Source organism: Phaenicophaeus curvirostris, chromosome 21 (genome assembly GCF_032191515.1).
Source record: "Phaenicophaeus curvirostris isolate KB17595 chromosome 21, BPBGC_Pcur_1.0, whole genome shotgun sequence".
Lineage (NCBI taxonomy): Eukaryota > Metazoa > Chordata > Aves > Cuculiformes > Cuculidae > Phaenicophaeus > Phaenicophaeus curvirostris.
The window spans coordinates 10149100-10166342 of record NC_091412.1 but is presented as its reverse complement, the minus strand read 5'-3'; the positions used below and the strand labels follow the sequence as shown (position 1 = coordinate 10166342).

The 17243-nt window shown below is 51.3% G+C and overlaps 1 protein-coding gene across 3 annotated transcripts in view; it reads right to left on the bottom strand.

The window, feature by feature from the left end:
- FLOT2 (flotillin 2) overlaps nt 1-17243 on the bottom strand; it is an 82977-nt gene that overhangs the window by 1084 nt on the left and 64650 nt on the right. For 2 of the 3 annotated variants that reach the window (XM_069874334.1, XM_069874336.1), the window contains 7 exons: nt 11275-11356; nt 6657-6747; nt 1968-2091; nt 1453-1571; nt 859-972; nt 647-766; nt 22-236 (listed from right to left, as the gene is read on the bottom strand). In XM_069874334.1, coding sequence (XP_069730435.1) covers nt 22-236; nt 647-766; nt 859-972; nt 1453-1571; nt 1968-2091; nt 6657-6747; nt 11275-11356 — 865 coding nt within the window. Of the gene's footprint in view, nt 1-21; nt 237-646; nt 767-858; nt 973-1452; nt 1572-1967; nt 2092-6656; nt 6748-8519; nt 8611-11274; nt 11357-17243 lie in introns of all 3 variants that reach the window. The other variant, XM_069874335.1, reaches the window with a different exon arrangement.

Here is a 17243-nt window from a genome sequence, read left to right as displayed (position 1 = left end):
CACCCCAGCCCCCTCACTCACTTCTCGCCCTCGGCGATCTGCTGGATACGGTAGGCTTCGGCCTCGGCCGGCCGCTTCACAGTGGCGATCAGCTCCTTCTCCATCCGGATGACCTCTTTCTCTTCGACTTCAATCTGCTTCTTGCGCTGCACCACTTCGATTTCGATTTCCTCCTGGCGGATCTTCTGCTGCTCCCGGGCGCTCTGGAGCTCGTAGGCCAGCTGGGCCTCCGCAGTCTGCACACGGGAGAGATGAGAAGAGGGGTCTGGGCCATGATCTCTTGGGCTCACACACAAAGAGCCTTGGCAGGCCCTGAAACCAGCCATGGTTCCCGCTTTACACCAATCCCCCACTCAGATGTGAGGTCCATATCCTCAGAGCTGCACTCGCTGCCCTTCTCTCTTTCCACTTGAGCCCAACCAGCTCTGGGTTTAGCTTAGGTGACCCTCCCCATCCTTCCACCTCCTCCCAGTCCCACCTAACTGTTGCACACAGGAGGAATCTGCTGCAAGGAGCTCGCCCTGTGACACAGAAAAGTGGATTCTCCTAACGCACCTGCAGGAGGAGGAAGCTGGCAAGTCCCAGAGCTACCAGTACCATGAGGAACCAGCCAGGGAACAGTGGTGGGCTGGGGGATACCTCTCACCTTGACGTTGACTTCCTCAGTGAAGGCAGCTTTCTGCAATTCAAAAGCCCGTTTGGAATCTGCTATTTTGGTATCTGCCATGAACTTGACATCCAGCATTTCCTTCTTGCACTCTGCCTCCTGTGAAGAGGAAACAGAGAACAGAGCTCCAGGGTGGGGAACTGGAGCAAAACAGGCCGCTCTGGGGAAGCCCAGCAGGTCTCCAGACTCACTCGAATGCCAGCATCTCGCTCGGCTTCTGCCACACCGATGTCTGCATCCCTTCGGACAGCTGCTGTCTGAGTCTTTCCCAAGGAGCTGAGGTAATCCACTTTATCATAGACATCCTGGAGAGGGGAAGAGAAATCATAACCACTTCAAACGAGCAATTCTGTCTTGCTCCCTTCCCACTGATGCTCAGAGCAATCAGAGAAGAGAAGGCTCCGAGGAGACCTTATAGCAATCTTCCAGTACCTGAGAAAAGTCGGGGAGGGACTTTTTACAAGGGCAGGTACTGACAGGACGAGGGGAAATGGCTTTAAATCGGAGGGGAAAGATTTAGACTAGATGTAAGGATGGAATTCTTCACAATGAGAGTGAGGAGGCCCTGGCCCAGGTTGCCAAGGGAAGTTGTGGCTAGAGGTGTTCAAGGCCAGGTTGGATGGGGCTTGAGCAGCCTGATCCAGTGGGAGGCGTCCCTGCCCATGGCAGGGGGTTGGAATTAGGTGATCTTTAAGGTCCTTTCCAACTCAAACCACTCTATGATTTGTGTGGTCAGGAAGAGCCATGTCTGCCTGCTGCCAAAGAAACCTCGTGTCTGGGTGTACCTTGATGGTAAAGCTCAGGATCTCGATACCCATGCGACCCACGTCAGGAGCTGCCACCTCCCGCACGAGCTTGGCAAACTGATCCCTGTCCTGATAGATCTGCTCCACCGTCAGGGTACCTGCAGGGAAGGAAGGCAAAGCCCTTTATGTGGAACATGCAAAGGTACGGGTCTAAGCCCAGCAACATCTTCATTGCCCCTAATCTCTTGAGGTCTGGGCACAAGGGTGTAATCCTCCACCCAGACCCCGCAGTGTGCACCAACATCTGTCTCAAGCACAACCACCATGGACACGGGCTACCTGTAACCCACGGGGACTTGGACATCTCTTACTGCAGGCACTGAAAACTCATTTATCACAACATGCAGCCCCGCAGCGGGAGCTGCTGTAGGGGAGGAACAACCTAAGATCTCTGCATCTTTGGCTGTGGCTGCTGCAGTGGCAGTGATACTGCTGGGGCCAGCCAGCAGAGAAAGCTACTTAAGGTGCCTTCAAAGGCATGAGCCCCTCCGTACCTAGGATGGAGCGCAGATGCCCCTCCAGCGTCTGAAGGACCACGTTCTTCACGTCCTGCACGTTCTTCCCCAAGAACTGCTCACACGCCACAGCCAGGAGTTCCTTCTCAGTCATTATCTTCACCTAGAGACAAAAGACAAAACCAAAGGGACTGGAAAGGCTGTCCAAAGAGGGAAAGGCACCCAACAGCAGCAGCAGCAGCAGCAGAAGCAGCAGTACCACCACCAGGCTGCTGCCAGACCCCCCGAAGCTCCAAGGGACTGTGCTGAGCTGTCACCACACTGAGCTGGGCCACCAGATGAGCCAGCAAGGCCTCACTCAGTGCTGCTGGGGAGAGCCCTGCAGCCGGCACACACAGCCGTGCTCTGACAGCAGCTCTGCATGGAGAGGAGCTCCCCATGGCCAACTGTCCCACAGCCACTCTGCGTGATGTGGGGACAGAACCTGGCCCTGCGAGTCCCACCTGATGAAAACTCTACCAGAGAGCTCTGACCAACCAGTTCAGCCACTGCACCGACACCCTATTACTCCCCCTATTACTCCCCCTGGCCAAAAGCCATCTCGTTACCTTTCTCTTCCTCTTCCTTCACTAGAAACATTTTTTTTATGACATTGGAAAGGCAAAGAACAAGGAAGACTCTGAAACGCCCAAGGAGCAGCTTGGGAATGGGGGCTCCATTCAGCATTTCTTGCAAGGGGAGGTGAGACGAAATGGCCACAGGCCACTGGTTTGTCCTGCTCGAGACCGGGAGCTCCCAGCTGCCCTTCATGGTGACCCCAGTGTGCCGTGGCCAGGACCCAGCTGTCCTGCTCTGGTCTGTCAGTCTCGTAAGGATCCCTGGAGGTGGGACACAACCACCTCAGCACCCCCTCCCACCACTTTCACCTCCCACAGTCAGAGCCAGATGTAAAAGTGCTCCCAGATCCAGACAAACCAGGGTCTTAAGGTGGTCCTGCCAGTCACAGGGCTCCTTTTCAAAGGCAAACTGGGCTAAGAATCCCTATTGGATACATTAGGCAGTGGAGATGAGCACTTATGGAGCTACAATCCTCCAAGGTGACAGCTCCTGGTGGCCAGGTTCACCCTGTGCTCGGACAAGGCCTGGACATAGCGATGTCTTCGTGTCTGGAAGCACCAGACAAGGGAGCAGGGCCACACCAGCGCCTCTGGGTGCTGCGCAGGTCCCACAGCACCCTCTCATGGAGACATCCGGGCTGGGCAGTGCCTCTTGCCCCATGAGATGCTGGTAGCAACCTACGTTCCACTCCAAAAACTGTCTGGACCTGCTGCTACCTGCAATGCACAGTCCTGGCTGAGATCTCCAAAGCTTCAGGAGCTTTGGAGCTCCGAGGGTCCCAATGCACGCTCTTGATAGGTTCACAGCCTGCAGACCTCATCCTGTCACCTATATGACCGCTTTTCAGGGTTGAACTGCTGGGAAAAGCAACACAATTACCTCTTGAGGAAGCCTGGTCTGCCAGCCTACAAATCCAAAACCATCCTGCAGCCCGACAGCACCGCCTGGCCCCGGCACTGCCAGAAAGCAGGACAACTGGGACCAGCCACCATCCTCTACGGGGACCAGAGGTGGATCGCATTAGATGCAGCGAGCCGACCAAGACTCAGCTGCCACCTTGAACACTGCGTTCAATTTTGGGTTCCTCACTACGAAAAAGACATTGAGGGGCTGAAGCGCGTCTGGAGAAAGGAAAGGAGATGGAGAAGGGTCTGGAGAACAAGGGTTATGAGCAGTGGCTGAGGGAATTGGGCTTATTTAGCCTGGAGAAGAGGAGGCTGAAGGGAGAACTCATCACTGTCTACAACTGCCTGAAAGGAGGATGTGGTGAGATGGGTGCTGGTCTCCTCTCCCAAGTAACAAGGGATAAGATGAGAGGAAATGGTCTCAAGTTGTTCCAGGGAAAGTTCAGATTAGATATTAGGAAAAATGTCTTTACTGAAAGAGTGGTGAAGCGCTGGCAGAAGCTGCCCAGGGCAGTGGGGGAGTCTCCATCCCTGGAGGGGTTCAGAAAGCGTGTGGCCGTGGCACTTCAGAACATAGTTTAGTGGGCACAGTGGGCTTGGGCTGACAGTTGGACTGGATAAGCTTCGAGGTCTTTTCCAACCTTAATGATTCTATGCTTCTACACAAGGGGGAGTTGGGAGAGCTGCGCATGCAACTGCACTGGGGAGTGTGGGGCCTGCCCAAAGCTCATCTTGCAGCAAAGAAGAGCTCTTTGCCAACAACAAAACCGATTATAACTCAGCAGCAAGGTTTCTGGTGTCCATCTGCCAGCAATTCCACCTCTCTGAACAACCCCTACCCTTCGGGAGCTACTGAGAGGACAGTGCAAGCATGGAGCACGATGCCTGTTAAAAGAGTCTTTGCGGTACCAGACAGAGAAAGGAAGAATTCAGCCTCTGTGAATAAAGCCAGTGAGCAGCCTGCCTGCACCTGTAAACCCCAGAGAGCCCGAAGGAGCCTGGCCGCCCGCTCAAGACAGATGTCAACCTACAAAGCAAAGGTTGCACAAAACAAACCAGAGCTGAGCCATTCACACTCAGCTATTTTCCAGGATTTCAGCCCGGGCCCTGCGACACTTGGTGCTTCTTTAAAGGTCACCCACATCAGAGTGAGAGTTTAGCCGGCAGGAAACGAGAGAGCCTCCGTAAAACAATCCCATCCTGTTAGGATCGACAGCGCTGCACCCAGCTCCAGCCAGCTGCAACCACAGCCAGGGGTGAGCTGAGACAATCCAATTAGCTTGAAGCTCAGAAAAACCTTACGGAAGGATACGAAGCCCAGCGTGGCCTAAGGCAGCAGCATCCCAGCACATCCCAAGCACCAGCCAACACAGGAGGGAGGATACTCTTTACATCTCTCTTCTAAAACAGCATCGTATCCTTACTAAGTACTTATTAACACCTTAAACATCTCTATTATCACAGCAAACAAAGGGTGTTTCTCTAGCAACAATTTGTTTGGTTTTTTTTTCATTTTGCACAAGCTCTTCAAAGCAAAATCTTTGCCCCAAAAGTACTTCTGCAAAATTAGGGTACCGCCAGCTGCCTCAAGGCTGCTTTCAGCATGGAAATACCTTGCATCTCACAAGTCTAAGCCTTTAAAATCAATGAACAGTGAAAAAAAATGAACAGTGAAGAGAGAGAATAACATGAATGAGATGAACTGGGAGCTGTGTTTTTAAATCAAGGCACCTGATGATTCAGCCTTCCGCTAGCATGAGCCGCTCAGCCTAAATTATTTTGCAGGCAATGGAAGGATGTCACAGAACTAGGGCAAGAAGGAATGCTGGCTTCAGAGAAACATCTTCTCCTGATATAGAAGGGAAACCATACAGATCTATGAGACGCATGGGAGGGGAGATGTGGGTGCATGCAATTTGCCAACCGTGCACAGACCATCATGGTTATGTGACACATGAGCAGCTAAATGGGTATAAAGAATGGGAAAAGGGAAAAGCAAGCATGCTGGAATATATCAGTCAGAGCCAGGATGAGCCCAGGACACTCGCTGGCTCCTGTGCCGGTGCTCTTGCACGCAGCCACGATGCCCAACAGCAGCAGGGAGATGGATTATCCGCTGTTGTGGCCCTTCTGCCCTGTGTGACAACCCTGAAAACTGCTCTGGATTGAATTTATACCCTCAGTCCCGCACAGACACAGCTCGCAGCATCTCTGCAACACCAGCTCAGGGCAAACCAAGGAACCTAGCGAGGAATCTGCTACTCTGGAAAGCAGAGGGTGAAATTTGTCAAGTCCTTGTCTCAAATGGGCTGCAGCAGCCACATTGCAATTCCCTGGGGGAGCCTTTTGCAGCACGTGGGATTCTGGTCCCACCGCTGCATCACTCAGGAGTCTCCTCTGCTCACGGGAGGGAATGTGGCAGCCACTGCTCCTGCAAAACCAGAGCTCAGGATGCCCTGGGACAGGTGGTGACACCGCCTTGGGTACGCCAAGAACCACTGTCTTGGTTTCACACACCCAGAATGAGCTGTCAGGAGCAATTCTCAGTCAGAGCATCCAGCTGCCTACTCAGAGAATCAAATTCTGTCGAAACCTAACGTTAGAGAGTCCAGAGGAGGCCACGAGGTTGATCCAAGGGCTGAAGCACCTCTCATACGAGGACAGGCTGAGAGAGTGGAAGGCTTGAGAGAATCAAAATTCAATTCAAGCCAGAAATTTCACACAAAGATTTTAGTGCCTGGAGGGACTAAGTTATTTCTTTAAGCTTTAACTCACCGTGAAGAATACCTAGGTCCACAAGCTAATAATAATAATAATCCAAAGCAATATAATGCTCAACACCATCTCAGGAGTGAATGGCTCGGTCCTGCAGGGTCACACAGAGCTCCAGGGGCACTGCGGAGCATCAGGGCTTCACAAACAGATCAAATCACCCCCCAACACCACCTCATTTGCCATATGGACAAATGAGACACCAGAAAAAAAGAGGAATGATTTTGGGGAGAGGAGGAGAGGTCACAACCCCCTTCACCACACGAGACATGCTGTAGTGGGTTTGAACAAATGAGGACAGTGTGGTTTTCTGCAAGAACTTGTTTTGGAGCAATTGGCTTCTGTTTCTGGACAACAGTTACCTCTTAAAGGGGAAAACCAGATGTAAGTTAGAGACATGCATTCCTGAAATGATGGTTTGGAGTTACTGTACCTGTGCCACACCTGTGACAGTTAAAGCTACCCCCTCCGCCGTCTCTACGTCCTCACACCTGGGCTGTAACGTCATTATCTCTAGGGAAATCCTGCCAAAAAACGTAAAATATTTGCACGTTTCCAGGTAAAACACACTCAGATCTTCCCCTCGCATCTCCTGCCCCGTGCTCCCTGCCGCACTCGCCACAGGTAATGTAAGACAGGTGCAGAATGCAGCCAAGGGGCTGCGTCTGTGACCACAGATCAACCTCTTTGGCCAGGAAATTGATTTTCAGATAACGCTTAAGCGTAATTTATCAGCAGAGGAAGGCTGGGAGCCAGGCTGGAGGTAAAACTGTGACCCTTTCCCTTCTGCTAGGCAGCTCTGGGACCCCAAAGGGCCCTTGGTGAGAGGCTCGCTGTGCCACACTGCCCAACGCCGGGGCAGCACGTGCTCTTGCTGGCTGGTGTCACTGGTTTAAAAGCACAGCACGGACCCAGGATGCTCCCACCCCTGCATGAGCCCTTGTGCTTGGCAAATCCTGGTGCTGACACTGCAAAAAGCATCCCTGCCTTTGCCCCTCCAGGTTAGCACGAACACAGACATACTCCCTGATCTGGTTCACCTCTCCCTCTATTTTCCCTGTGGCCTGTGACCCAAAGGCAGCGCGAAGGGCGTCACCAGCTCTTTAGGGCCATGTCTGCATGGTATCAGGCACCCAGGGGCAGATCCTGCAGCTCCACAGCTTTCGCAGACACTCAAGGTGGATTCAAAGACCTTTGGCCAGACTGGGTGACCTGCAAGTCATTAGACACGTGCTTGGATGTGGCAGGTTCTGCTTCAGGAAGCAAAACCTGGCTCTCGTGTCAGCCACAACACGGCAAGAAGGCACTGGAGGTCAGGACAGGGAGCTGCAGGGCACAGAACTGGTGGCAGTGATCAACATCTGAACCATGAAGGGGCTGGGCTGCTGCGAGCCCCCCGAGCCGCTCCAGGGCTGGCTGAAAGTGCTGAAACCCATGTCTGCAAGTTCCTGCCTGCCTTGGCCACTGTCCTAATTAAACTGGCACTCAAGCCGGGAGCTGACAGAGCAGATCCCACTGTCCACGATGCGCACAGGCGTTTTTTACCATACGTGTTCACAGCTTTAATCAGCCAGCGCAGGATTTCTGCAGCCCTAATCTACACTGTGAATTTAACTTCAGCGCTGTGCTGCTGCTTAGCCAGCGAGTCACGGGGCTGTTTGGCAACTACCGTTACACCGTTTCACAACGGCCCACGGTGCAAACGTTATTCCTGGGTGCTGCAACAGGTCTCTCTGCTGTACTTTCAAAGGTGACAACATCCAAACTGGGCACTGTCTCCATGCGGAGGAAGAAGGGCTGAGTGGAAAGCCATCTCCAAAACTCCCCAGCCAAGTGCGGTTGCAATTTGCCCACAGATGTACTAATTTCCTTTTGAAATGGCACAAAACCTGCCTTCCTGCCTGTCCCAAATCCTGTCCAGAACCCAGCCTGGCCCACCCGTGGCTCCACACAAAAGCAGATGCCCTTCTGCTCTCCACCAAGCGCACAATGGACTGTCGAGGAAAGGGTTACAGCTGGAGAGAACGCCTGCAGCGTTATCAGAGGGAGCCAGTACAGTAATACTGAATTTGAAATTTGCCAAGGATGCATCTGTCTGCATTACCTATAAAGTGTGGAGTGCGCCCCGGAGCGAGTGCCGGAGGAGGGGAAGGAGAGGAAGGTATCGAGATTTCAACTGTCCCGTTAGAAAACCATTAGTTTTTATGTTACTCTGCTGCTGCTGCTGTTGCTGCTGCTGCTCAAAACAGAGGGATAAAAGGTTAGACAGGATGTTAGGAAGCTGGTGGAGTATTACCTGTGCGACCCCTGTTACGTACAGTGGGACCCCCTCCGACGTCTCAATATTCTCACAGCGACAGAGGATGGTCATAACCTCCAAAGACAGTCTGAGCAGCAAGGAATAAGGGTAGGACAGCAAATACACAAAGCGATTATCAGAGAGTAAGACAATCATTGCAAAGGACAGACGAGACTTTCAGGTTTCAGCTTTTCCCTGTTCCATTTGCCTTCCTCCCATTGCCCTCTCCGAGCGCTCAGTAATGCTGGGCCAGACCAGCTTCCCTGGCCACGGGAGGGAGTTTACAGCATCAGGCTGTTTTTTTTTAATGAGGACGAACTCACTAGGGTCTCATCTCCACCCTGCATCCTGTAAGTCACTGCAGATAAAACCAAACCATTTATCCCACCTGGACTGCCATCCTGGAGACAGCTGGAATTCTCTGTTGGAGTAACCTTCACACACAGAAAAGCGCTTTTTGGAATAATTTAGATGATTCTACGCCAACATTTAAGAGGGGCCAGAAAAGTGAAAATGCTAGGGACCTGTCTACCCATCCCTGGCTGAGGCGTCGAGGAGAGAAGGTGCCTCCAATTGCTGTCCTGAGAAGCTGAATAACACCATTTGTTTCCTTCAGGGGCAGGTAAGACCAAGCTGCTTCTCTCCCTGCTTTTATTTCTGACCCTTTAACAGGGACAGCTTTTTTTTTCAAGTCTTCAGGGCTGCAGCAGGATAAGAGCCCAGCACCTTGCCAGCTCTAAATGTTCTTTTGTTCCCAGGTTAGTGCTACCTGGCAGGATGCCGCTGACAGCGACACAACTGCTGCTGTTCCTCTTGCTTTCAGCACGGGCAGTTCCAGAAAAGATGTCCTAATTTTGGAGGCAGAAATCTGCCTCGCTTTACATGTTAATGCAGCAGACTCCATCTACGGCACAGCTTATGGTATTTGGGAAAGGCTCTTCTCAAGAGAAGAATTAAGCCCTATATCCCACGGCATGAATCAGGGGTCTAGGTCTGAGCCCCGTTTGCTAAATAATTCACAGATCTCTATCATATGACAGCTTATCCTGGCAAGCAGCTCTTGGCTCTGGACTCAGCTTTTGCTTAACTTAATAAGTCAGCCTCCTGAACGCATTCGTTATCTCCTGCACATGGCAGGTCAAGGTCCTGCACTGTTCTCTGGGCTTCACACACAGCAAGAGGAGGAGCAGAAAACCATTTGTTCAAATCATCAGTTCTCCCAATAAGATGCCTCATAAAAATTTGAGAATGAAGCGTGTCTGGATCCAACACAGTTCTCAAGCACTGAGTCTGCAGAGCCGAGCCTTTCCTTTCCCTCCCACCTTGTGTGAGCACGGCTGGAGAGCCCAGACTAAACTGGCAGGTGAGGTGTTAGCTGAGATCTCTTCATGCAGATGGAGCGACCTGGGTACCAGCACACGGGAGAGGACCTGAGAGGCACCGTGAGCCAGTGGCGGCAGCAGCCAGGACCCCGTCACAGTGCACAGCAGCGCGTTATCCGCAGAGCGAGGGCAGCAACATGCTCGCTGCGTCTGCCAGTGGCAACACAGGAACAGGGAAAAGAGGTGGCAAGATCAGGCAGTAAGGGTTAACGACAACCTCTGGCCGTCACTCAGTGTCAAAACCCAAAAGTCACGTCTTTATCCTTTTTCCCTTTTATTTTTTTTTTACACAGATGGAGGAAACCTGCATCGGTGAGCACGAGGGAGGTGTTAGGAGAGAGTAACATTCCCACAGATCCTAAAGACGAAGAGCTACACAAGTAGGACAGCAGCACCATCACAGCATTAGTCCAGAGCAGTTAAGAAGCAGCAGGCAAAATCTACGACTGAGGAAAGGGAGAGAAAGGAAATCCTGTGGTTTTTGCTAGGAACACAGTCTGCTCCCGAGGTGACAGCAGTCAGCACATCTTTAGAAACAGAGACCCAGCGAGCAGGAGGTGGCACTGGCCCACCGCATGCCACAAACACATTTGTTATTGTGTGAGGATTTGGGACACACTGAGCAGAACTCAGCTCCTTTTGTGAACTCATGGATGAGCCAGCCCGGTGTTCCCACTGCCCAGCTCCTCTGCGAGAGCCTCGTACCTGCAAAAGCAGCGGCAGAGGAGAGCAGGGCTCTCCCTGTCCCTGGCACTCGCTGCACCAGCACAGGAAGAAACGCACTGAGCAGCCGGGCTGCGGCGCTCTCGGCTCAGTGGGGTTTATGTCAATAGAAACAACCAAAAGGGAAATAAAAAAAATCTGATTGCCTTGGGTTTGAGGCGGAGTGAGGACAAAGACGGCCTGTGAAAAGTGCTCCAGCTGAAAGCGTGAGATTTCTTTTCTTTTTTTTTTGTCTTTTGCACTGCAATCCCAGCTGTCCCCACACAAAATCAGCACAGAATTCCCCCATCCTGCGATTTTATTTCGCAGGCCATTCTTTTTTTTTCAGGTAAGCCTGGAATGAGAGGATTACCTCCTGCAGGGCCCTGGACAACCTCAGCCTCACCACTCAAAGCAGAGGATGGCCAGAAGCTGAGCAACCCTACATTTCCCTTGCACATGTTGCTCCTCCCAGCCGCTCACGGCACCGTACGCCAGGCAGCCTTCGTTCCAAGGAGCTGCTCACAGCCAAGAGCAGCGGGCTGGGCTGATGCTCATCCATGGTTTCACACGTAGCGCTCAGCCCGTGTTCCAAAAGATGCTGCTGACAGCCCCACTAGGACGGCTTCGTCTTACTCCAAACCCCAAGGCAGCAGGGATCTCCTTACCTTTGGGTGTCAGTGATGCACCACCAGGCCCAGGCCCAGCCTCCGTACACATACTGCTTCACGTCGGAGCCGCAGCAGCCACCTACAGCAAAACAGAGAGAGGTGGAGGGATTACACATGTGCACGCTGCTCTAGTCAGGCAAAAACCTGCCCCCAGACTCCACCAGGAGCAGAATGACGTGACAACGAGCCCACCCGGCCTCTGGGTGCTGAGGAAAGGACATCTTGGGGGTCATCGGTTCCTCCAGCCCCTCAGAGCAGGAGAAGCACCTCGGCTCAGCCACGTTACAGCAACCAGCGCTACCACACCAAGATCTGTATCATGACCCTGGAGAATCCAAGCGTGCTTACAGTGTCTGATAATAATGAACACAGAAAACTCTTTCCAAGATCCACGGCAGCCCTAGAACACCCTTCGGTTGGCCATAACTCAGCCAGCCTCTGGGGAACCCAACACTGTCCTCACCTCCACAGGCGTCACAAGGCAATTTTCCAGAGGCAACCTTTTCTTTTACTGGAAATGTCTTACATAATTGGAAAATAGTATGTGCAATAATTCATTATGATGAACAATAACACACAGAAAGCGACAGTATTTCAAGACCGTGTTTTATTTTAGTTTTGTCAGGCGGTTTTTAACAAACACAATAACTGTAATTACACACTTCAGTGTCTTTAACTGTGATGCATCAGCTCCATCATAGAAACCCAAGAAATAAATCCATCTCCTTCCCACTGCAGACCACCCTTAAAGCCATCAAAAAGCCAGCACGTCAGCGTTGGAGGAGAGGAGGTCCATCTCCTAGCCCTGGCTCATGTAGGTACTGTGGATCCTGAGATGTTCCTGGTCCATGACAGAGCTGGCAGCCTCCAGAACTCCCCTGATACATTTAAGATTTGACCCCAGCAAGGCCAGAAGACACTGTCTGATTTTCACATCTTTGATTTAAGGAACAACATGCCTGCTGCCACCGTGCCAGCGACCAGCCCTAGATTTCATGCCTGACGAGGGAGATGCTCTGCAGCGCGCCTGCTCGGACCAGGGCTCCAAGCGGCTGTCTCTCAGGCATATCAAGCCAGCAGCCCTCCCTGCTCTGTTATTCATAATCACCCTTATTACAACAGCCTGAACGGCCTCAGCAAGGCAAGCATTGTACCAACAGACAGCTTCAGCCCTGTGGGATGTATCTATGCAGGAAAGACGGAGCCAGGGATGCAGGGAGCTTCGTGTTGTGGGAGGTCAAAGGGAGAACTGTGCAGCCAGAGCAGACAGCACTTTCAAAAGGGATGAAGATGGTTAAGTTTGCTGCAATAGGTCAAAATGAAGAAGCAATGACAGCACACACAGAGGCCATCGTGCCAGCAGGGCCCTCTGGACTGCAGGGGGAACTCTGTCCTCCCCATCCTCATCCTCATGCTCAAGTGTCTGGTCACCTTCTACCATCAGCTAAGAGACCTCCTGCTCCACTGGCTTCCACGCAATCATAGAATCACCAGGTTGGAAAAGACCCATTGGATCATCGAGTCCAACCATTCCTATCAAACACTAACCCATCTCCCTCAGCGCCTCGTCCACCCGTGCCTTGATAAACCAGGAGAGCGGCACCATCTACAATTCTTCACCCTCCAATTTCATCAGGAACTAACCACAGACAGAATTACACACTTTTTCAGGTATTCTGCGCCCCAAAGCCTAGAGGAACACACTCCTACCACCTCCAAGACAGCCTCTGGATCACTTCTTCAAGGAGCTGGAAGGCTATTTCAGCCAGGTAAGGAGTTGCAGAAGCTGATGATACAACATCCTGCAGCATGTGAACCACAAACTCTTTTGACGTTTCTTCAAGGACACCAGCCCAGTTAGCTCAGCCTTTTAGCCAGGCCTTTGTTTTCCAAGAAAAAGGAAGGGAGGTGTTCCTGGGAAAAGGAAAGGTATTTTATCACAGGATCTGTATGGTCTTTACTGAACCATTTCGTAATAACGTTCTGAGAAAACCCTGCACCCTAAACCCACCACCGTGACAAGAACGTGCCTCCCCACACAGATGTTTCTTCTCATCTGCAGGAAATGCAAGGAAATGCTTTCCTTAGTGCCGCACCCAACGCCAGCCCATGTTTGCTCCCCTGTGCTACACAACATCACTGTGCAGCACAGCTTACTAAGCTTGATTATATATCAGAAAAGTGTTCAAAGCATAAGAAAAACAGGGCAAATGAACACAGGAAGAACATGGATCTGTCAGAGCAAGTCCAGAGAAGGAAAAAAAGGCTGATCTGAGGGCTGGTGCACCTCTGCTATGAGGACAGGCTAAGAGTTTGGGTTGTTCAGCTTGGAGAAGAGAAGGCTGTGGGGAGACCTTAGAGCAGCTTCCAGTGCTGAAAGGGGCTCCAAGAAAGCTGGGGAGGGGCTCTTGACGAGGGAGTGCAGGGATAGGATGAGGGGAATGATTTGGAGCTGAAAGAGGGCAGAGTGAGATGAGAATTTAGGAAGAAATGTTTTGCTGTGAGGGTGGGGAGGCCCTGGCTCAGGTTGCCCAGAGCTGTGGTGGCTGCCCCATCCCTGGAGGGGTTCAAGGGCAGGTTGGATGGGGCTTGGAGCCCCTGATCCAGTGGGAGGTGTCCCTGCCCATGGCAGGGGTGGGACTGGATGGGCTTTGAGGTCCCTTCCAGCCCAAACCATTCGAGGATTCCATGATTAAACAGGAGCAGGATGCCAGCTGGTTGCTTTCATGCGAGCTGGGCATCTGAGCGCAGCAGAGCCCCGTCCTGGTAACACAAGTCAGATGAGCTGAATGCTTATTTCCATTGCAGTCCTGCAGCCTCTTTCCCAAGTCCCAGCAAACAAGTGAAAAAAGGAACAAACAAAGCGAAATCTTTGCAAGTCTAAAGAAAAAAAAACCAACCAACCTCTTGCACAATGAGATTTGGCAGAGAAATTGCCTTTTCCAGCTATAATACACCCACTGTTCCAGCAGCCCGGATCTCAGAGCCGCTTGGCCCTCGCTTCCACAAACATCCATCACGGCTTTTCCGGGGCACTATTTGGCAGCCAGGCAGACACAAATGGAGGATTCAGAGCCGGGAAGCTCGGCCTCTTCCCAAACAAAAGAGGGGGTCCCACGTTCAAGCAAGAATTCCCAGAGCCAGGAAAAAAACCCACATTGTCTGGGTATTTTTTATGAAACGAGATTAATCGCTTGGGAGTTTGTAGCTAAATGGAGCTCTCAGCAGATGCAGGAAGCTGCAGTTGTGATGGATGGGATGCGAGGGAGAACAGGAGCCCAACAGCTCGGGGCACGTGGGGCTCAAAACATCAAAGCTGGGATACTTTGAGGTTGCAAACAAGCTCTGTGTTGTTTGCTCTCCCAAGGTAACTCGAGGCACCGAGCTTCTATTCTGGCAGGAAGCCACGAGCACTCAGCAATCAGGTCGAGGTAAATGGGCTGTGATGATAATTCGATAACCATACTCCTTCCCAGAAACTGTTGCAGGCTGAACACGAGAACAGAGCAGACACCGCTGCTTCACCTGCACAGAGAGCGCTGCTGTCTTCACACCTCGGTTCAGGGCAATCTGGTCCTGGACGCTCCTCCTCTAGGAGGACCCACGGCCCAAGCTGGGAATAAACAGCTTGGTCCTGTCAGACAGAAACTGGGTTGGTTAAGAGAATCAGCCCTGCACCGCAAAACATCACAGAGTGCTAACAAGTGAGTGCAGAAAGACGAGGAAAGAACTGATAATTGAAAACACTCACTGCCCAAAGATGTAACGTGAAGAGAGAAGGCAGCAAAGGCACACATTAAGAAAATCATGTAAGGAAGCAGGGTCTAGACTAAAACCAGTGTCTGGATGCTTTGGCCTGGCTGTGCATATAAATGAGGCTTTGTCCACATGCAGAAATGGCACAAGGCTAAGAAAATTAATTTAAAATGATGCAGGGTTCTGAGTTGAATCCATAAAATCCTTTGATGGCCACTACAGCAGATGAAAACAGATCATGCTGGCTGGCTTGTTTTGGATGTCATCTGTGTCACAGTGACTTGTTTTAAGCTATGGGTAGCAATGCTACAGAGTGAGGTTGGAAACACATTTAGTTTAACTCATGTTGTACACAGAAATCCAGAGAAGCCAAACCACAATGAAGTCACAAAACAAAACTAGAGATGCTACCCCAGAATTCTTCATGAAAGCCAAAAGGAAAGCCCTGAGGCTACTCTGTCCACCTGCTTCTCCTGTTATGCTTCCTGAAGAGACATTTGCAAGCCTTGGGAGATTTGACAAGCCTAACAAGGGAAATCTTGAGCCCCACCACCTGCAGAATGCTGAAGAACTACTCCCTGAGAAGGAAGACTGTAGAGGAGCTGTGCAAGTGATGAAGAGTTGTATTGAGCACCAGCAATCTCCTGCTACTGACCTATGATGCTGCAGTCCAAGCGGCAAACCCTGAGCATCATCGGCCATGAGGAAAGATTTCTGGCTAGCCAAAATGCAAAGCCTAACTCCATGGGAGCACGCAGTTAAACCTGCCAAAATCAGTGCCACTGGAAGTTTTTTGCACAGCTTGCTCGGTGCAAGGGTTAGAACACCTTGATCTCAGCCCCAGGGAACAGTCCCGAGCTCTGGCTCCAAAGGCACGAATGCAGATGAGGTGAAAACTTCACCTGAGATCCAGCTGAAGCTGCCTGCTCCCTCCCACAAACTTGCTGCTTTGGAGGCTGAAGAACTGGATCACAACTAGCCCGCTCACACCTGCCTGGTGTCACCAGCATTAGATCTCGGACGGCTCTTGCTGCTCACCAGGGCTTTCTGCAGGTCACAGCCCAGACCATCTTCTTCCATTCAATTCTCATGCCATCGACTGTTCTCACTTGAGTGTAGCTCTCGGCATTCCTCCGTATTGAACTGCATCGTATTTCTTTTGGTTCATTTGATCAATCTGTCAAGTTCATTTTGATTCTAATCCAGCTCTTCAAAGCTCTCAAATCCATTCTCAGCTCAGTACCATCTGCAAATGCAATAAGCACATTCTCGATTCCATTATCCAGGCCAAAACAAGGAATGAACTTGATAAATCCTTTCAGCTGAACAGTGAGCCACTGTCAAGTCTCCTGGCAATGGTTTTCCAGGCAGTTTTATATTTATTTTACAGTATCTGAGAAACCAGTTCCTCCTTGCACTATGGACTGCAGGCCTCTTGCATGAAGGACTTGCAGCGAGAGCCTCAAGAAGCCTTTATTTCATGCTTTCAAATACCATAAAACAGCAGTCACACTGGCTCAAAACGGTGACCAATTCCTCTTGCAGCAATGAGAAGGATGCAGTAACAGGATGTGAGTGCTTTGAGCAGCTCTAGAAGGGTTAACCACCCCGGACAGCTGGGGTGAGGCAGGAAATGTTTACACAAAACTGGGATTAACTATAACTCTCTTTACTTTGACAGAGATGGAGGAGCCTCAAAGGGCTCTGCACTGAAGTATAGTTTGAGAAAGTGGGTTGGACCGCATGTCTCAAGCTGACTTCTGAGAAACCCTGAGCTTAACACACCCTAGTGAAGGCAAGGTGTACAATATCTGCAGCTTCTCCTCACCCCTACCCTGCTAACTCACCCAGCGAGTACGTGTAGCTGTTTTATTTTTGGTGTACAGGAGCAATGCATTTGTTTCTCCTAGGAAATAAAGCTAGGTTGGCTGGGCTGCAGCTCCCCTGACTTGTTTGCCTCCTTTCACACCCTGAACTTTTGCAGAAGCAGCAGTTTGTTCTGACCCTGAAAGGTGGGCTGTGCTGTGCCAGCCTTCCTGATCTCCAGGTGCTCACCTTGGACCATCGCTCTGTGGTGTCACCGCACAGCCCTGACAGACAGATGGAAAATGTCCCAACTCCAGAGATTCGGGCAACACTATTTACTTGGGGTAGCTGTAAGATGAACGCGGCTGTTACAAATTACATCTCCTTCTTATGAGACACTGCAG